The sequence below is a fragment of the Mchenga conophoros genome, linkage group LG23, assembly GCF_057382185.1.
Source record: "Mchenga conophoros isolate Kocher_MC1m ecotype Shallow Benthic linkage group LG23, M_conophoros_male_GT1.1, whole genome shotgun sequence".
Taxonomy (NCBI): domain Eukaryota; kingdom Metazoa; phylum Chordata; class Actinopteri; order Cichliformes; family Cichlidae; genus Mchenga; species Mchenga conophoros.
The window spans coordinates 23,887,607-23,908,352 of record NC_140547.1 but is presented as its reverse complement, the minus strand read 5'-3'; the positions used below and the strand labels follow the sequence as shown (position 1 = coordinate 23,908,352).

Below are 20,746 nucleotides of genomic sequence, written 5' to 3'. Positions count from 1 at the left end.
CTCATCTTCTTCTGATTGGCTGCCCTTCCCAAGCTTTGTTGTTCCTGCTGGCATCTTTTGCACTGGTGCTCCCCGTCAGCAGACAACAGCAAAATCTTCATGATTCCTTCCACCTTGATGAGAATCCCAGTCCCAGACACACTGAAGCATCCCCACAGCATAATACTCCCACCACCATGCTTCACTCTGGGGACAATGTTCTTTGGGTTGTACACCTCTGCCTTCATTCTCCAAACACAAGCAGTGTCTCTGTGGCCTAACAGCTCTAGCTTTGTCTCATGTGCCGATGTGCTTCCAGTATGCATCATAATCGGGTTGTCCTTAGCATATTTCAGTCTGGCCTGAATGTGTTTCTTCTGCAGAAGTGGTGTTTTTCTCAGTCTGTGCAGGGTTCTAGTGATTTTCCTACAATTCCTGACTTGGACAAGTCATTCACAAGTGTCTTGGTAATTGTTCTGAGATCTTTAGACACATCTCTCACTAGTTTTCTTTCCAGTCTTTGAAATCTTTTGCTTCTTACCTCTGTTTGTTCTCAGTGGTTCTCAACGAGTTTCTTTATAACTATGTATATCCATCTCCTGCTTTGTGAAGATCAACAATTCCTGTTCTCAAGTCTAAACTGATTTCTTTTGTTTTTAACATGATGCTTTGAGCAGTCATAGCTTAAACCCTTGCTGAAGTTTTCATACTGTGAAGATAATCTTTACAAGCTTAGAGCATTACAAAGCACATCCTTGGACAGCAGTGGTGCAGATGTGTGTACACGGGGGGTGGGTGGGTGTGTGTGTGTGTGTGTGTGGGTGGTTGGGATGGGGGGGTCTGATACAGTCTGATACAGCTACACAGTGTGAAGAAGGTCATCAGTCTGACCCTCCCTGTGGTGAGCAGCGAGCTTCCTTTACTCTCCTCTCCCTGCGTCTCACTCAGGGCCTCCATCACGGCTGAAGAGCAGCTTCTATTGCTTCTATAACCACCAGGAAAAGTCTCAGCAGCTCCAACTTATCATTATTATCATTTTAATTCACGATGGCTCTCCATATATCTGGTCTAATAACGATGGTCATCTTTTATTTGTTGGTGCTGGGGATTGGGATCTGGGCTTTTTTGAAATCTAAGAAGATGGAGAAAAATTCAGCTGGTGGACAGGTGGAAGTTTCTTTTTTGGCTAATCGGAGGGTCACCTTGGCAGTGGGCGTCTTCACCATGACAGGTGAGTTCACGTAGAAGTGTGTGATCAGTAATTTGGTGCTAACTTCAAACACATTTTGCTTTGTTTTTTTTTAATGAAACAATATCTGTTTGCTTTTATAAAAGTAGTAACTTGTACCATGAATGTGAGACTTGTGTGTGCTCTGTCTTGTATGATCGGCTGCAGCTACTTGGGTTGGAGGTGCCTTTATCATTGGAGTTGCAGAGACTGTTTATGACCCCACAAAGGGGTTAATCTGGGCTCTCATTCCTCTACAAATATCAGTTTCATTCATCATCGGTAAGAACCTCTTACAGAGGAGTATTTACCTCCAAAAATATGCCTAAAATGGGCTATTTTCTTCAAAATAAGATCCACTCATACAGGATATGTCCTTATCTTCTATCATTACTTAAGATTTTTTTCTTAACTGTCCCCTTCTCTTAAAGGCAAATTTTGAATACCTTGACATTCCTCAGCGATCACTAAACTCTTAACCACAAGAATCGAACATAACCTGAAATCTAATTTCGGCACTGCTTTGATTGTTGTCTCTTTTGCTAAAGGTGGTCTGTTCTTCGCAAAGCCGATGCGGGATAAAAATTACATCACCATGATGGATCCCTTTCAGAGGAAGTATGGGACAACACTGACCGGGCTTCTCGCCATCATCCCTTTCATAAGTGAAGTCATGTGGGTTCCTGTCACGCTGATTTCCTTGGGTAATATAAACACACAAACACTTCCTTTCAGAAGTGTTGCCTAAAGGTGCTTTTTGTAGTTACCCTGCAGAATTTAGCCAAACATTTTCACAACCAGGGGGCAGCATTTTACCAGTTACCTCTAAACTTCATATTTTAAATACGGTTATATCCTCATAAGGATTTGCCCACTTAAAGAGCGTATTCACCAGTAACACTGGCTCGCCTGCAACATCTAGTGGTCCAAACTGGTATTACACAAACTACAGCATTCAACTTTAGTTGCCGTCTCTTCAATACAACACACAGGTGTTCTGTTTTTTTTTTTTAACTCTTATTTTGTTATTTTTTGGAAGGTTTTAAAACTTCTAATTGCCTGTATTTGCCATGAGTATCTTTAAATATTTATAATGGTCAACATGATTTTCAGAGGTATCGATTATGTGTGTTTTTCTCCCAACAGGAGTCACACTTTCCGTCTTTTCCGATCTGCCCTTAAGTCTCTGCATCTGGATCTCTGCTGCGGTGGCCATCGTCTACACAGTTCTTGGAGGTCTCTATTCAGTTGCTTTTACTGATGTCATCCAGTTATCACTGGTGTTTTGTAGCTTGGTGAGTTTAATGTGACAACACATAAACAAGACTGCTTTTCCAACACGCCAGAGGTAAAAGTTATCTCTCGCAAGAAAGAGTGCACGTTACAGTTGAAGCAGATTCGTTTCTCAAAAGCTTTACTCTGTTTTTTTTTTTCCAGTGGTTGTGTGCTCCCTTCGTTCTGGCGAGTGATGTCTACACCGACCTCCGTCAAACGGCTTTCAACCACACATTTCAGGCGCCCTGGCTCGGCCACCTTGAGCCTGATGACGTGTGGATATGGATCGATAATTTTCTCGCAATGGTGAGATGACATAACAGTAAAATGTTTCTAATGATTTAATAAGATCTGAAGTCCTTGAAACCTTATATTAAAACAAAAACATTGTATATAAAAGATTATATCAAATAAAGTGTAAAGTTGATATGTCGCTAATAAACAAATTGAACAAAAAGGCTGAAAAAATAAGAGGTACAATAAAAAAGAAACAGCGGGAGGAACATTAGGTTAACTGGCAAGAAGTAAGTAATGTGATTGGGTATAAAAAAGTCTCGTTAGGCAGAGTTTCTCAGAAGTAAAGATGGGCAGAGGTTCACCAATTTCCAAAAACCTGTCTACAGATTTCAGAACAATTTCAGAAAAATTTTACTCACGTAAAATTATGAAAACTTTAAATCTCTCCTCATTTACAGTGCATAATATCATCAAAGGAATCAGAAAATTTGGAGGAATCTCTGTGCGCAAGGACAAAGCTGAAAATCAATACTTGCCCTCAGGCATTTTGAGACATCTACATCATGAGTGTGATTTGCTTTTAAACTCTTGGCCCTGTATATGTTTTTATTTGTTAAAAACAAACTGTGAGCAATAAGTTCTTATGCTGGTAATTACTAAAACACAAGAAAATCTCTCGGTTTTAAAAAAAGTAGCTTAAAAAAATGAACATAGTAGATTGTGGGCTTGCTCTTTGTTTTCAGAGTGTTGGAAATTTGGCGTTTCAGGACTTCTATCAGAGGACACTCTCCTCCAGCTCCACGGCCACGGCCAGAATGATTTGTTTCATAGCGGCAGGTGTGGTCATTGTTCTGGGAATTCCACCTGTGCTGATCGGAGCTGTTGCAGCATCAACAGGTACACCTGACGTCTTCTTTCTTCCGGCTAAACCCTTTAGTTGTCCCCACAGCGGATCATCTGCCTCCTTTTCACCCTTTTCCCTCTGCACATCATTTACTAAAAAAAATTCAAACACTACACATAAAACTTAACTAATATTCTTTTTACTCATCCAAATAGTTTTCATAGATTTTATTTTGAATTTATATTTTATCTGGCAAAAAGGGGCTTCCATACACGATGAGCCTTCAGCAGAATGATTCAGATGATCCAGAGATCAGAAAGGAGCAGGAGGACTCATATTTCAGTAACTTTAAACATTATAATGTTTCCTCTTATGCTTCAGACTGGAACGTGACCTCTTATGGCTCACCTTCACCCTATGAGCGAGGAGAGGCTGCCATGGCGTTGCCCATTATCCTTTTGCATCTTACCCCCACCGCTGTTTTCGTTGTCGCCATGGGAGCCATCGCCGGCGCTGCCATGTCATCCACTGACTCGTGCCTGCTGGCGGCAACCTCCATCTTCACCACCAACATCTACACCCTCGTTAGGCATCAGGTAGGAACAAAGTCGGTCAGAATGCGGAGTTCTTAAAAGTTTGTGTTGATATTTTGGGAAAAATGAGCTTTGGTGTTCTGTTTAGGTATCAGAGAAAGAGCTGCAGTGGGTGATCCGCCTCTCCATAGTGGTCGTAGGGACTGTAGGAACCTCACTCACCTACCTGGACAGCAGAACGTTGGCCTTCTGGATCCTCAGCTCTGACTTGACCTACACCGTCATGCTCCCCCAGCTGATCTGCATCCTCTTCGTCGGATCATCCAATGCCTACGGGGCTGTGGCAGGTTACGTTGTTGCCTTTGTGATGAGAGTGCTGTGTGGCGAGCCGGTGTTCAACCTTCCCGCCATCCTGCGTTTCCCTGGCTGCTCTCTGGAGGATGGTGTTTATGTGCAGCGCTGGCCTTTCAAGACCACTTGCATGCTGTCCTCTCTGGTCACCATCCTGGTATTTTCTTATGCGACATCGCTCTTGTTCAACAAGGGGATCCTCCCAGAGAGGTGGGACCTGTTCAGGGTGAAGACTCAAGAAGAAACAGCACCAGCAGATGGCGCCAGACTCGGTGAAAATGATAAACATGCATCTGAACCGATGTTGGACACAAGATGCTAAGTTTATCTTTTTTTCCTACATTTTCAAGTCTTCAGCACTTCTGCTATATTAAATGATGCACATTGGTAATGGCAATGTTGCCTGATTTCTGGATTACTTTTGTTGTTATGCAAAATAAAATGAACAAATGCCTTTTACTTCACAGCTAGTTAAACATTATGTTTACAATTACCTTGAGTCAGAAAACAATTAATCCCCACCAAGCTGCTTAGAGCACATTTTACATGTTTTTTTTTTAATCATTATTTAAGAGAAATATCTGCTCTGCTGTAACAGCAGCATATTTGTGTATATCACTATTTGTGTGGGTAACTCCGTATAACAACCACTGCTAATAATGAACTGATTGTTAGTTAAACTTGAGTAAATAGCTATTTTACTGTTGACATTTCAATAATAAATATGTCGTACTAATCAGTGGGCATGTTATACTTTAAATCTGTTTATGTCATTAAGTTGTGCAATATAAAATTCCATACTGTGAAAAAGTTTGCCCCCTCTCTGATTCCTCATTTTTTGCACATTTCTCACGCTTATGCTATAAATTTTAATATCAGAGAGGTTAACCAAGTAAATTCAAAGTGCACTTTTTAAATGATTGCATTTGTTAAGGGAAAAATACAATGACCCTGAGAGGTTAAACACACTGGAACTTAAAAAAAATGACAACAGTAAACCACAATAGAAGTAGAAAAAAACTCAGCAAAAGTCGAATAAAACACGAAGGAAGTAGAAAAATAGAAGAAAATATCACAAAACGTAATGGATGTGTTTTTGGGGACACAATAATGTGACGGACCAGCTACGGAAGTGACAGAAACCAAAAACAAGTGTAGGCTTACAGTGACACAGGCTTAGAAGAAGCAGAGGATTCATTGATGTTGTGAGGAATAAAAAGATGAACATAAAGTGTTTTAAACATATGATTAATATAATAGTGTCAGTACGTTTTCCATTAGCTGTTCATTGTTAGCTCGTCTGTCACGTTATTGTCTCCCCAAAAACACACCCATTGTGTTCTTGATTTTTTTAAAGTTTTTGCAGCATTTTTATATTATATATGCTTTTATTTTCTTATGTCGCAGTGTGTTTGACCTCTCAGAGCTACTGTAAAAAAAAAAGAAAGAAACCTGACCCTATTTAAAAAAAGTTGTCAGTCATCTTGCTGAGCTATTTTCAAAGCAAGAACTGAAAATGACAGAAACCTCCATTTAAAAACCCCCCAGACAAAGCTGAAAAACAGTGTAAACAATATCCATTTATTTAGATATTTAGGAAATATTCTGATATAGTGAAGCTTTATTATTTAATCTTTGCACAAAGAAGACATCATTCGACACAGACATGTTACATTTAAAGGGAGTGACAAACCCAGCGACCCTCAACAATAAATATGCTGATGCGTCTTTACACTCTAGGCTTGGCGTGATATGCATTTAGAAACATCAAATGAAGAATTTGCAGAGCTGCGTGGATTTAGACGACACAACGACAACCCCCTTTAAGAAATGCATCATTCCCTCTGCGTAACTTGAGTCTCTGCGTAACCAAAATGATTACATAATTTTTCACAAATCATGACACAGAAAAAAGAAAGACAAGCAGCCAACAATAAAACACTCACAGTGCACTGGTGTGAGTTATGGCACAAAGTTTTGTCTTCTGTGACCTGACAGCACACAGAGAGGTTTGAGTGTGGAGGCCACAGCAAGCAGCTGAGTGTCACGAACACGGCAGACAGAAAACAACCTGACGTTACTGCGGGACTGTTTCAGTGGATACTCCTGGAGGTATGAGGTTCTCAGTGGACTAAATAAACCGATGTATGCAGACGTCTCTGTTAAGGCATGAAATGAGAAACGAGGTAACGTCTATCTACTGCATCGTCACAGTTGCAATAAAGATAAGAGACATCCCGTCCCCACTGCTCTGAATAGAAGACATCACAGACACAAACAGAACAGCATGACGAACACCAGGACAAGTGTCTCTGTAAATATTATATGCCTTTTTCTTACATATATAACTGCTATGTAAAGATACAGTCTTTGGTCCCAAATAAAATATTGTGCACAACATACACTTTAGAGTTAGAGCTGAACTCAATGAGACAATGGTAGGACATTATGACTGCATGATGATGGCGATAGCACAACCGGTGTTGGTTTATTTATCTACCGGTGAAGCCGCAATCTACTGCCTTCTTCCTAAAACTAACAAACAGATAAAACACATTCAAATGTAGTGTCTCTACATTTAAAAGGGGAATTGGTTGGTTTTTTGCTGTGTTTCCACAGCCAGGCCCCAAAGATGAAGCCTGGGATGACAGAGGCTGTGGGAGGGTCTACCATACAAAGTTCCTGATTGGTCACCATGATTTTCTCTCCAGTTATGGTGCACACTGTGGTCCGTGCCATAGTCTCTCCTATTCCTGCAGCCGTTACAACCCTTGCAATCCCTCCCATCTCTGCAACCCTCACAATTCCTACAACCCCTAATATCCCTGCTACCAATTTCTGCAATCTGTTCCATTCCTCCAACTACTGCAACCCCAGTAATCTCTCACATCCATGTAACTCTGTCAATCTGTGCAACTGTGGATTTTTTCTCTCCTTTTAAACGTGAAAATACGAGGTGCATATACATGAACACAAAGGTCGCAACTACTTCATAAGCTGCTGTGAGACTGTGCTGTAATACAGGGAGCACGATTAGACGGCGCAACATCTTCTCACATGAAAAAGTCATGTGACCATGTTTACAGTTTAGCGTTAGCCTTTCAGATTGCATCCACGCTAAAACCACAAAAAGTCAAAATTGTGTTGAATTTGTTTCGGTTATCCTGTTGAGCGTCTCTGATTTATCCTAAACTTTTATTTTTTAGCAGAGTTGATGGAAAAGTTTTTATCCACATCAAGATGTTTACTTTACAAACATCATCACTTAACAAAGCACTGGACATGATGGAGTTTTAGCTGGAAACACGTGTATTCGACTTTATGAACATTTTGAAGTGCAAATGACAGAAAAAAACATCTCTTTCTAAAATATAAAATCTCATAGACTTCTGGATTACAACATGTCATACTCCACTTCTATGTGATTAAAATACATATGCTGTGTTATATATTTATTCCCTTTACTCCATTTCAAATAAAGGTGCTAAGATAAGTCACTCACTTTATCTTTAGAATGGCTCTTTATAACGTTTATACAAATCTGCACCACATCACATGTTATATCATCTCCTTTTTCAATATAGACATATTTTCTATTTTAAATAGTCATTACTGAGTTAAATAATCCTTTCTCTTATCTTAAATAGGTATTTGATATCGTTGCTGAAAAAAAATTTCTGCTCTTGATGAGGACCAGAGATGAGACCTTATGTCGATTGCTGCTGTAACATACATTCAGCCCTCAGTCTGAGGACAGAGAAGATAAGAGAGTGACTCTGATTTGTCATATTTCAGACAGAGGAAGGAGTTTTCTTCATTTAGGAGACGTAAAGTCAAAACAGTCCTGTCCTTTCAAACTGTTTAAGACTTTCAGTAAAACCAAAAACTTTACTTTTTGTGTTTTATAGAGAGCATCTGGATAGAAAAAACATCCATCCGTCACCTCTCTCACACGTGGGACTCATCCAGGTCCAGGTCGACGGGTGAGAGGGGGAGGGGAGAGCGGCGGGGCGACCGGCGGGGGGGAGGAGGGGACAGCAGCGGGGTGAGAAGCGGGTTCTCGGTGCCGTCGTCCTCGCTGAGGTGCAGCAGGGTGTCGCTGCGCGGCAGCAGGGCGGTTGTGTCCTCGTCCCCGGGGCTCTCTCTGATCCTAGAAGGCCCCGGGGGTGGTGGAGGAGGAGGAGCAGCAGCAAGATGAGTTGGTGGTAATGGAGGTGGCGGCGGTGGACCCGGAGCGGGTGCTGTGCTCAGCACTGGGAGTGGCGGTGGAAGAGGAGAGGAGGTGCGGGACAAAGGGAGAGGGGAGCAGGTTCTGGAGAGGGGGAGAGGGGAGCAGGTTCGGGATGGGGGTGTTGGAGTGGAAGGCCGGGAGATGGATGGGGGAGGGGAGAGGCTGCTGCGTAGCCCCCACTGCTCTCTCTTCTCCTTGCTGCTTAATGCTTGAGGGACCTGTGTGGGAATACACCTGCTCCTGTAGTTTAGCTTTTAAAGGGCTACTTCACACATAAATGACATAAAATTATATTTTTATCTCCTTAAAATTAGAGGAATAGCTGCAGATGGTCATCATTCTGGTTTGAAGGCCGTAAAGGCGTGCCACAGGGCTCAATACTAGGTCCACTCACTGGCCACTTTGTTAGGTACAGTTGTTCAACTACTTGCTAGCACAAATATCTAATCGATCAACCCTTTATATTTAGGCATGTACACATCGTGAAGACGACTTGCTGAAGTTGAAACTGAGCATCAGAATGAGGAAGAAAGGTGATTTAAATGACTTTGAATGTGGCATGTTGTTGCTGGTCTGAGCGTTTCAGAAACTGCTAAGATTTTTCGTAAACAACCATCTCTGGAGTTTTACAGGGGATGAGCTGAAAAACAGAAAATCATCTCAAACTGAGTTCTCTGTACTCAAACGGCCCCCATAGTCATCAGATCTCAATCCAGAGCACCACTGGGTTGAATCTATACCACAAAGAATTAAGTGGTTCTGAAGACAAAAGGCAGTCCGACCCAGTACTAGCAAAGTGTACCTAATCAAAAAGCTGGTGAATATAAATCAGTAGATACTGCTACAAAAAAAAAATAGGATTTTTTTAGTGAACCAACTATGTAAGTACTTCAATTGTATTGTTTATACCACAACATGACATGGTATAAAACATGGCGATGGTAAGAAGAAGATGAAATAAATGTAGGTAACACTTAGTACTATAGTTTTATTTATTTTATTTAATGTCCACAGCATTCTGCATTTCCTCCTTCAGCTGGTCCTACCTGTGCATTTGTAGGTCCGTGCAGGTCAGCCAAGATCATGGCTGAAGAGGTGGGGGGTACTTCCAGGGTTGGGGACTTTGATGGGGCAGGACTCGTCCCTCTGCCTTCGCCCGGTGGGTCCACAGTGCTGGGAGTTGGAGGCTTGCTTGCCCCCGTGGATGCCTGCTGGCCTTGATTCTCTGTAAAGGTGACTGACCTCTTTTGGTCTCCATGCGCTGTGGGCAGACATGCATGCGCACGTGGTCAAAACAGAGACGATAGCGCCAGCTAGCGACTCGCTAACACATTAGCACCACCAAAGAGAGTGGAGGCAGGGAGGGGATGGGAGAGGGGGAGGCAGGGGATTGGGGGGGTAATGCAAGACAGACATGCAGAGCGTCCTATTGGGTGAGGTTGCAGATAAAAGGGACGAGCCGTTGCAGGGTGGAGAGGAAGGGTTACGAGTTGTGTCTCACCTTCACAGTCCAATAAAGTTTCTTTATTTCGAAACAAAAGCATGAGACAGAACAGAGTGAGAAGAGTCAGTCTGGTGGCAGGTGGTACAGCAAACAGCATTGGAACAAACACAGAGGTCGTGAATGGGGAGGACGGGTCAGTTCAAGTCAGCACACTGACAATAAATAAAGTATTGTTACAGGTATAAGTGTTTGTAAGTCTGGATTTGGATTGTGTGCTTGATCTGAAGTGCAGGGTGAGTTTTGCTGTTACTTTTAAAGATAGTCACGCATCCTGTTTCAGAGTTTTAAAACACATGATGCGCTTTCATCATCCCTCATCTAAGAAAAGACAGATGAAAGCATGTGTGCTGTTACCCAGTGGTTTGTTCTTGGGCTGGATGCTCCTGCGCGTTGTAGAAAGCCTCGCTCCAGATCGACCGCGTGGTTCGGTTTTTGGAATGGACAGCAGGGGGCGTCGCATCTACGGGAAATTTAAGAAAATCCACAAGATGGTTAGCCTGCCCACTGTATTGTAGCGCCTATGTGTGATGTCTTCCTCGTCTTTTTAGTAAATAAAATGCTTTTTAAAAACAGGTTTATGTAACACCTGTAACGGGACACAACCCAAGAATGACTGAATTATTTAAAATAAATACATTTCCACATCTATTTAAAAAATAATAATAATGATTTATAATAATAAACATGAACATAATACAGAAGAAAGTTCTATAATTATTAAAATGACCACAACAGTGATTGTAACAATATAACAAACTTATTAGACGTCTGAAAAATATAAATATATAAAATGAAAAATATATTAAAATAATATAAATCTATATTGCTTCAAAGACTTTGTCTTTTTTATCCCCACATTGTTTAAGCATTTTTAGGGTGGCTTATTTTGATAACTTGATTGATAATCAACCCCGACTGTTTGCGCAGACGCCACTCCTCCCTGAGCCTGGTTCTGCTAGAAGTTTCTTCTTGTTAAAACAGAGTTTTTCCTTCCCACGGTTGAGCTCTTGCTCACAGGGGCTCGTATGATTGTTGGAGTTTTGTGTGTTTATTTGTATTATTGTATTGGTCCTTACCTTACAATATAAAGCACCTTGAGGCAACTGTTTTTGGGATTTGGCGCTATATAAATAAAACTGAACTGAAGTGAATTTCTTTTATTTTATGTGTGTGTCTAAAAATACTTTTAAATTCTATTTTCTTGTAATGTATTTGCTTAAATGTGAATTAAGATAGCACATACTCAATGCCATCAAGTTACATGGACACATGGGACACATGAAAAAAGGTGATGTCCACACCTGTCTGAGTCCTCGCTTTCTTCCTAACGGGGGCTGGATCAGGAGGTTCTGACCTGGTTCGCTCTGCACACTGGCCACCCTGATGCAGTCAGTCATAAAGAGACACACACACACACATTCACGTGCGCACATTCACGCAAAACACACAGAAATACGTCACCATAAAGGGACTGAAAAGCAAAGATTACCCAACCGTCGATAAACGCAACTTTGATCACAATAAGATGTCGCTGCTACTCTACCCATTCACTCACTACACAATACACACAGTGTGCTACAAGACACCCAATCACAGTACGGAAAAGAATAACAGTGCTGCCATGATTCAAACACTGAAAACACAACAGGGGAGTAGTAGGGCCTGGAGTGGCAATCCTGACAAAGCAACTTGTCTTGTTTTTTGTGCTACAAATGCCCCTGAAACACCTGAAATGTCCCCATCTAACCATGAAACAGTCATACGGCATATTTAAAGTTAGCTTCTAAACAAAAAACAACAACTAAAGTGTCCATTGTTTGTATTTTTTTGTGTTGCCACCCCAGTTCCCTCGTGCCCCTCCAGATTGGTATCCACAATAGGACGCCCAATTTGATCAGCGAAAAGCCTGATAGACACGTAAACAGTATGAAACACCATGGCACCGATGAGAGGCTGACTTTAGTGATGGCACATTAACTGTAAAGAACCACAGCTAACAGAGAAAGAACAGAGGCAGAGCTCCCTGGCCCCAGGGGCTCTGAGACCCTTTTTAACATTTTTTTTTTTGTAAAAGGGGGAGGGGGCCTGGTTAGGATAGCACAGCGGATGAGCTGAGAAGATGAGGGTCAGTGTGGAGCTCAAGGGGAAGTGAGGGGGGTTAAGGGGATAGAGACAAGGCACATTAGACCCACACAGAAAGAGATAGAGACGGGTAAGTGGGAGGTGGGGGGGCGGAGGTGTGACTGGCCGAGGCGATTTGATTCGATGCGGATGAGTGATCAACAGTGAGGCGGCCGATAGAGGTGGCCGTCCTGAGGTGATGCCACTCCCAGTGGCAGACAGATGCAAGAATGCACCAACGGGACACAGACAGAGAGAGGGCCACTGTACCTAGAGAGGTTACCCTCCTGCAGAAGACCCTGGGACTCATCTAGCACATTGGGTTCACTGTAAAAAGGGGGGCGAAGCGGGAAAATGGGAGTTTAGGGAGTGTAGTGAGATCCATCACCACCCTGAGCCCCTTCCTTAGCAGGGTTTATATAAGCCAGGGTGTTTCCTCTAACCAAAAGTAACCAAAGGCAGAGCAGACTTTTGATTTTTAACATTCTTACCATGAAACAGAGTCTTAACACTGCTTAATAAAAAACATGATAAATCAACAGAGATATACATAGATAAATATGACTGTGGTTGTGGAATATGACTGGTTGATTTCTCGTCCATCGGTCGGCTCTACATGTTACATAATAAACAGGAAAGAGTTGAACATTTCATGAAAGCTGCTCTGAAAACAGAAATAATCTCATTAGTTTAACCAGCAGGATAGAAGCACAGTGGTTCTCAAATATAGCTGTGAAGTTTAGACACTTTAGCTTTTTGTAGTCAAGAGTCAACGTATTTGAGAGTGAAGCTATCAGCTGATTTTTTTATTGGTTAGCAACCTGCATTCATAGATCGCAAGTGTAGAAACATATTAATAAAATCCTGGAACATGACATTACAAAGGAGATGTACGTCAGGCACTCAGGAGCCTTGATTGTGAAGCATAAACTCGCTGTAAGCCTCTGACGTCTATAACTGACGACATATGTTTCAGTTAGAAATTTGCACTGTAGCTACACTATGTGGTAAGCACAAGCCCCTCTAAAACTGCACCAAAACCTATGCAGGATTAGGACTTTTTCAGGGCCCCTGAAAAAAATTACTGGGGGGACAAATGTCAGAATTAATCTCCTGATTGACTGTTTTTGTAGAATTCTTTGATTGATCTAAGAAATCAAACTTCTGAGATTAATGTCAAAATTAATCTCATGACAAAGAGTTATATAAAAATGATTACTATCTTCTCAGAATACTGAAATTATTGTCAGGATTCAGACTTTTTCCACTCAGAGTTTTGAGATAAATGTCAGAATTAATCTCGTGACTAAGATTAATGTTCAAATTCTGACTTTTTTCTCTGAATTCTGAGAACAAAGTCAGAATTAATTTTTTTCTTCTCAGAATTCTGAGGGATAAAAAATCCCAAAAGACACTCCCCATTTCTTATTAGTGGCCCTAATCCTCTTCTGCATTAACCTGATGTGTACCTCCCTAATGTAACTGCATGTGGCACCGATGTGGCCTGTAACTATTGTGATCAGCACAGCTGAATCCAGCTAATGTTTTGCCAAAGCTTTGTAATTAATAAATGAAAAAGGAACAATTCTTTTCTGAATATAAGGAATACTAATCATAGCATTAATATAAGGACTCACGAATGTCAGTTAACCCCTGGAGAGAGACTGGTGAAAACACTGGATGGTACAGGGGGGAATTTTGTGACCTAGTGACAGCCTGTAACCATTTGCTGGTCAAGGAAAACAGATAGTTCAGAACAACTGGTTTCCAGGTGACTGGTGCCTTAATGCAGGTTAAACAGAGCTGGTCACTGTAGGCCTTTTTACTCCTTTGTTTCCTGTTATAAAGCTGGCTGTTTGATCATGCAGGATCTGCAGTTAGCTCTATTTTTCAGCCCTTTTGTTTTCTCCCTTTCACTCGGTCTGACATCGCCTTTTAATGGCTAGTGAGATTATTTCTGCCTTCACACCATTTCATCTTTACTTTTCAAGTACAGGAAGAACAACTTGCATATTGCAGCTAACAACTAACTACTAAACCACCATTTTTTGTTTGTTTTTTAACCGATAAAGACTAAACAGATTGAATTAAAAAAAGATTTTCACTGAACTAGGTGTGACTGTTTTACATAAGTGCTTATCTGTGGCTCCCAGGTTCAGTGGGAAATGTTACCTGTGGCTGGGCAACATGGTGGTGCGGGGGGCCTCGGGCTGAGAGGCCGCCGAGCCAGTGGCGTGGCTGGAGAAACGGCGCTGTGACATCACCCTGGGCATGAAGGCTTCGTGCTCGCTCACCACGCTGGGAATGCTCATGGAGTCAACTGCAGCGAGAGGAACGTAGAGTGGTGAGTTCACTTTAAAGGAAGTGAACAGGAATGAGTGAGAATAGCTGGTGAAAACAAGGGAACAGTGTTTCTGACTCTCTTCATCGTCCTCGTCGGTACGGCTGAGCGTGTCCTGTGAGGGCTGCCGTGACGGTTGGCTGTCCTGCTCCCAAACTGTTCCAGTGCCTGTGTTGGATCGCGACATTGTGGCCAAACTGAGGCGGTAGGCTGACGTGGAGGTGCCCACCGTGCTGATGGATGTCTTGCCCTGATATGCTGTGGGGTGGGAAACGCCATACGTGACTGCAGAGTTGATAGCTTCTATTTGAAAACACTTACAGGACAAGTTCACCCTGTTTATCCGTCTATATTACTGATTCCTTTTACGTGGACATTTTTTTAAAAACATACTCATGTTCCATTAAGAAATTAAACATACAGACATACACAGCAATCATCTCCTGTCAGATTATATCAGGGTATTTGGACTGCAGTATGTTGTACGTCAGTATGTGTGTGACGAGAAGCCAAAAAACACTAGATGGATAAAATGGGATTTTTAGATGAACTGTTCCTTTAATTTTTTAGTATGTAGCTCCTGACCCGAGCCGCTGTGCACAGCCTCTTTGAGGATCTTGAGCTCATTGTTGAACTCTGCAAACAGTGAGCTCTTGCAGAGAGGTCGTGGGATGAAGCGCCGCTCCAGCTGATCAGCGATGTGGTGGCGCGCTGTGATCTCTTCCTGGGAATCGGCCGGCTGGGTCAGCAACTGGAAAAGTAAGATGGAGGAAAAGTGAGGAAGATGACAGCAAACTTTTCAGGAGTGCTGAAGGAGCAGGAGGCTCCTGAAGTCCCCTACCTTGCACTGTATAAAGGGTCTGAGCAGGACAAAAATAGGGATCCGGGTTCGGACGATAAAGTCGATGAAGTCCCAGAAGGCCAAGCCGCCCACCTTCCTCAGAGCCATCTCCTTCACCTGCAGGCTCAGCCGATACCACTGGTTCCCCAGCGAGCGCTCGAAGCAAATCAGCACCACCTTCAGAGCTGTGGAGGAAGGAGGATGAGAAGAGGAAGACAAAGCAAAGCTATAAAATGTTCTCCCCTCTTCTATTGTACCTAAATAAGCAGCCTGGCTCGTGGACTCTGCTAATCCCTCCCTACGCAGATCTTTCCCAGGGTCACCCGGCGTGGAGCAGTGAGCCGGAGAGGCGTCAAGCATAAAGTTCTTGGTGCGGGATGTGGAGATGATACGAGGGGGAAGCAGGATGTTGATGACTGTCTGTAGGAGCAGGAAGACCTCCGGCTGCTCCAGGTGGGGGCTGTCTGCATCGAGAAAACAAAACAAAAGCAGGAAATACAAAAAACCTGAGCAAGATGCTGATTGGCGTTTTAAGTCTCCTCCTCCAATCGCACCAATAAATCACCTTTGCTCCCGGAGCCTACAGTTAACACGAAGGGAATGAGCAGGTTGAGCAGCATCCCCTCCCGCCTTTCCTGATTGGTGAAAGGTGAGATCACGTGACTGAGGGGGAAGTCTTCCTTCAAGGCCTGTGGAGAAGCGCGAGGGAATTAGCATTAGCACGCGGAGCAGCTGCTTTATGAGTGGGTGTTTGATAGGGTCATCTCGCCATACCTGAATCTGCAGAGCAACCAATCGGACCACGGCGGTGCTAAAGGGCAGAGGCGGAGACAGGTAAGGGCTGAGGTGGAGGAGTGGCAGCCCGTCCGCCACACTGGAGGGGCCGACCACACCCATCACCTGACAACAGACCAGACAAACCACCCCACCAAAAAACTTAAGAAAATGCTAAAAAAAAAAGAAAAACAACTTTGCTTTTCAACATCTTTGCAGTCCCATACCAGGTTGACGCAGACGTTGATAAGCGAGCGCAGGTGAGGCAGGAACGAGATGATCGGCTGTCGCTGCAAGGTCAGGCAGATCCCCTCGATCAGGCTACTGGCCGCCTCCCACTCCACCTGTCTCCTGGAGAACAAACAAGTACACACCACCACCCCCCGAAACCACATACAAGCACATTGTCATGAGTTTAAAAAAAAAAAAGAGCTCACAGGGAAAAACAATTCTGCCCCTGAAGGGAGTTTGTTTGTTTGTAACCAATCTAGTGTCGACAGTTTTCAAGATATCACCTTCAAAGTTGGTAAAATGGTAGATATGGTACAACCTATATTAACCCTCTCAGGCTCAAATTAAGTTTCTGTTGCTAATGCACAAAAGAATACCTGCAGTGGTACTTCTGAGTAAAAAAACTCATAAAATATGTATGTGGGGTAATCTGCAACGCCTGCCTTGAGAGGGTTAACAACTATTTTTTATGGCCCGTCTTCAAACTTCACATCAACATACTAAGCCTTGGGGGACATTAGCACCCAAGGTCAAAGTTGACCTTGAAAAGAAACTTCAAGAAACCACATCAAGGAACATTTCAGATGAAAGTGCATGGAGAGAGCTGCACAACACACTCAATATTTTTTCATTATGATGCCCTACGATGGCACAATGTTGCCATAAAATTTCACAAAATTACACAGCATGAATACATATTCAAATCTCAAACTTTTAGAGCTCATAGAAGTCAAAGATTGCATCAAAGACAACAAATGTCGCAAAGCTCACAAACATAGCCAACTAAACACTGCAGCAACAGATCCGCCTCAGAGCAGTGTTACCTCTCAGCTAGCTGCCTCCAGTCTACAGTCAGGGAAGCTTTTCTGTACTCTTTATTACCAACATTTATGCATTTATGTATATATGCAAATGGCCCTCTGTGATAGTTTTACTCCAACTTTCTACAGTTTTTTGCAGGATTGGACCACTGGAAAGGCGAGGATAATGAAAAGTTATGTTAAACGTGTGTTTGGTTTTTTTACTTTAGAGCAGTATTACCGCAATACTCAACATACTGCAAAACTTTAAAAACTACAATAGTATTGTATTGTGGGCTGTCTGGAGATTCCCACCTCTAGTAAATACCTGACCATATGAATAAGGACTTTCAGGAGACAAGTTCACTGAAGTCCCTGAAATATTTGGATGTGTGCGATCTGACGGCAGCAGATGTGAAGGCCTGATGTTTTGTCTATAGCTTCTCAAGTACAAGTAACATAATATTCTTTAAAGCAGTCTAAATCAGTAGAAGACGACACAATCACGATGAATTACTTTTACTGAAACATGCAGAGAAGTTGATTTCCAGTTCCAGCTCTTGAGACGAAATATTGCGGCTTTAGTGTTTGACTTGGTTTTTATGTATGAAATTTATTTTATGAAATTTCTTGAAAATAGAGATTATAACTGTGATTATTTGTATCATTACACTGGTAATTCTAATACCAGCAGGTTTCTTGGTCATTACTGCATCAGAATTGTGGAAAAATCTTAGCAAACAAAAGTTTAAATTAAAGCATTAAAAACTTTTTAAGATGCATCAAAATTTTAAAATACGCATATAAAGAAAAAAGATTTTTGCATTGCATCACATCTATAAGGGTGATGAAGAATTCGTTCTTCATTGTGAGCTAAATAAAGACTAAAAAGACAACATAACACCTATATGTTGCTTTCCATGGCCAAAGACTGGACACTCCAGGCATAGAGGAACGCTGCCACTGATCCATTGTTAGAACAAACATCGTCACACACTTTTATGCCATTACGCATTTAAACTCACAGACAGGAAAACACAGTCCACAGAAGCACTTACGGTACAGCACCCACGAAGGCAGCGCTACAGAGGACAGTGCCAAGAAGCCGTCTATTCACTGTACACACCACGGCAGCGGCACAGCACGATACACTCACAGGGAGACGGAGAAAGAAGAGGGATTGTGTTCAACAGACCTGCTGCATAAAGCCTGAGGGCGAGCGCACCTGAGCGTGGGCATCTTGTGGATCTTGTTGAACATGCGGTCCAGCCTCTTGAGGATGAGGATGAGGGCAGGCCGGACGGCCTCGGACGACCAGTCGGTGATGGGCAGCATCTCCATGATGTAACGCCGCAGCCCTCGGCTCTCCATGGTCAGGGTGTCGTAGGGCGCCAGCTTCAGCAGGGCGTGGGCGATCTCTGCCAGCCTGGGGGCAGTAACATTCATTCAGTTCAACTTACAAGTGCTTTTTAGGATACAGCTTTAATTAACTAAGGAATGTGAAGAAACAACTTTACTGACTTTATTCCCAAAATGTGTGTATTGTGTCAACGAGATATCAACCGAAGTTGAATTAGGGCCGATCTGCAATAGTGTATAACACTATGCATAAATGCATAGTACGTGTAAATATTAATTAATATCTTAAGAACAAACAATTGCCACAACAGCAAGAAGGAAAACAAGTTTGAAGTGCCTTAAGTTTCAAAATAAGAGCAAGTTAATTGTCCACTAGTCAATCGACTATAGATACCTACAGAAGAGGATTAGGGCCACTGGAAAAAAAAAAAGTGGGCATATCTTTTTTTCTTCTTTTCAGGAATTCTGAGAAAAAACTCTGAGTTCTGAGATTAAAGTTAGAATTCTGAGAAAAAAAATCTGACTTTTTTCTCAGAATTCTGACTTTAATCTCACTTTAATTCTGACTTTAACCTCGGAATTCTGGCTTTAATCTCACTTTAACTCTGACTTTAACCTCGGAATTCTGACTTTAACCTCAGAATTCTGACTTTTCTCAGAATTCTGACTTTAATCTCACTTTAATTCTGACTTTAACCTCGGAATTCTGACTTTAATCTCACTTTAATTCTCACTTTAACCTCAGAAATCTGACTTTAACCTCACTTTAATTCTGACTTTAACCTCAGAAATCTGACTTTTTTCTCAGAATTCTGACTTTTCTCAGAATTCTGACTTTAATCTCACTTTAATTCTGACTTTAACCTCAGAATTCTGACTTTAATCTCACTTTAATTCTGACTTTAACCTCAGAATTCTGACTTTAATCTCACTTTAATTCTGACTTTAACCTCAGAATTCTGACTTTAATCTCACTTTAACTCTGACTTTAACCTCGGAATTCTGACTTTAACCTCAGAATTCTGACTTTAACCTCAGAATTCTGACTTTAATATCACTTTAATTCTGACTTTAACCTCGGAATTCTGACTTTAACCTCAGAATTCTGACTTTAACCTCAGAATTCTGACTTTAATCTCACTTTAATTCTGACTTTAACCTCGGAATTCTGACTTTTTTTCTCAGAATTCTGACTTTAACCTCGGAATTCTGACTTTAACCTCACTTTAATTCTGACTTTAACCTCAGAAATCTGACTTTTTTCTCAGAATTCTGACTTTTCTCAGAATTCTGACTTTAATCTCACTTTAATTCTGACTTTAACCTCGGAATTCTGACTTTAACCTTGGAATTCTGACTTTAACCTCAGAATTCTGACTTTAATCTCACTTTAATTCTGACTTGAACCTCAGAATTCTGACTTTAATCTCACTTTAATTCTGACTTGAACCTCGGAATTCTGACTTTAACCTCGGAATTCTGACTTTAATCTCACTTTAATTCTGACTTTAACCTCAGAATTCTGACTTTAATCTCACTTTAATTCTGACTTTAACCTCGGAATTCTGACTTTTACCTCAGAAATCTGACTTTTTCCCCTCAGAATTCTGACTTTTCTCAGAATTCTGCCTTTAACCTCAGAATTCTGACTTTTTCATCAGAATAATTTTTCCTCAGAATTCTTACTTTAATCTCAGAATAAGACTCATAAGAAATGCTAAAAGCATTTTGTAATTTAAACACAACAAAGTAAAGCCTGTGTGTTATCCATCAAGTGCTGGATGTGTGAAAGAATGTAGGTGGTGAGAATTAATGAGTCATAACTTTCTGACTAAATCTGCTGATGCCCAGCAAATACTTCAAGTTACAGTTAGTAATTTTTATGTTATTTCACCAAAAAGCATTCTGTACTCCTAAATATATCTAGAATAGTTTGTAATTACATCTTCCAGCGAGCTGAAGCAGTCTCATATCAATAATGTAATAAAAGCATGAAGCAACGAGACAATAATGTCACAGTCATCTGAATAAAATCTCATCTTCTTTCTCCTCACCTCAAGCTGAAACCCTAACCCCTAACCCTTAGGCTGAAAATCC

At 41.7% G+C, this 20,746-nt stretch overlaps 2 protein-coding genes across 21 annotated transcripts in view; one reads left to right on the top strand and one right to left on the bottom strand.

Moving 5' to 3' along the window:
• The first annotated feature begins 840 nt into the window (after nucleotides 1-840).
• On the top strand, nucleotides 841-5,269 carry LOC146547264 (high-affinity choline transporter 1-like). The gene is made up of 8 exons (XM_085266487.1): nucleotides 841-1,210; nucleotides 1,376-1,489; nucleotides 1,756-1,911; nucleotides 2,354-2,502; nucleotides 2,645-2,788; nucleotides 3,463-3,616; nucleotides 3,945-4,159; nucleotides 4,245-5,269. Exons 1-8 carry the CDS (start codon nucleotides 1,027-1,029, stop codon nucleotides 4,767-4,769), a joined length of 1,641 nt encoding a protein of 546 aa, XP_085122613.1. The 5' UTR covers nucleotides 841-1,026; the 3' UTR covers nucleotides 4,770-5,269.
• Nucleotides 5,270-6,012: 743 nt separating this feature from the next.
• unc80 (unc-80 homolog (C. elegans)) overlaps nucleotides 6,013-20,746 on the bottom strand; it is a 70,029-nt gene continuing 55,295 nt past the window's right edge. For 12 of the 20 annotated variants that reach the window (XM_085266470.1, XM_085266476.1, XM_085266483.1 and 9 more), the window contains 15 exons: nucleotides 18,486-18,716; nucleotides 16,487-16,610; nucleotides 16,260-16,385; nucleotides 16,051-16,174; nucleotides 15,743-15,949; nucleotides 15,486-15,670; nucleotides 15,230-15,395; nucleotides 14,723-14,902; nucleotides 14,476-14,623; nucleotides 12,574-12,630; nucleotides 11,484-11,562; nucleotides 10,537-10,642; nucleotides 10,180-10,200; nucleotides 9,725-9,939; nucleotides 6,013-8,896 (listed from right to left, as the gene is read on the bottom strand). In XM_085266470.1, coding sequence (XP_085122596.1) covers nucleotides 8,396-8,896; nucleotides 9,725-9,939; nucleotides 10,180-10,200; nucleotides 10,537-10,642; nucleotides 11,484-11,562; nucleotides 12,574-12,630; nucleotides 14,476-14,623; nucleotides 14,723-14,902; nucleotides 15,230-15,395; nucleotides 15,486-15,670; nucleotides 15,743-15,949; nucleotides 16,051-16,174; nucleotides 16,260-16,385; nucleotides 16,487-16,610; nucleotides 18,486-18,716 — 2,470 coding nt within the window. In that variant the 3' untranslated portion in view covers nucleotides 6,013-8,395. The remainder of the gene's footprint in view (nucleotides 8,897-9,724; nucleotides 9,940-10,179; nucleotides 10,201-10,536; nucleotides 10,643-11,483; nucleotides 11,563-12,573; nucleotides 12,631-14,475; nucleotides 14,624-14,722; nucleotides 14,903-15,229; nucleotides 15,396-15,485; nucleotides 15,671-15,742; nucleotides 15,950-16,050; nucleotides 16,175-16,259; nucleotides 16,386-16,486; nucleotides 16,611-18,485; nucleotides 18,717-20,746) is intronic. The other 8 variants (XM_085266469.1, XM_085266485.1, XM_085266473.1 and 5 more) reach the window with 5 other exon arrangements.

Coding starts and splice junctions, on each gene's coding strand:
- LOC146547264 (XM_085266487.1), top strand. CDS start 1,027: ATGGCTCTCCATATATCTGGTCTAATAACGATGGTCATCTTTTATTTG. Junction 1,211..1,375: donor GGGCGTCTTCACCATGACAG/GTGAGTTCACGT, acceptor GATCGGCTGCAG/CTACTTGGGTTGGAGGTGCC. Junction 2,503..2,644: donor CACTGGTGTTTTGTAGCTTG/GTGAGTTTAATG, acceptor TTTTTTTTCCAG/TGGTTGTGTGCTCCCTTCGT.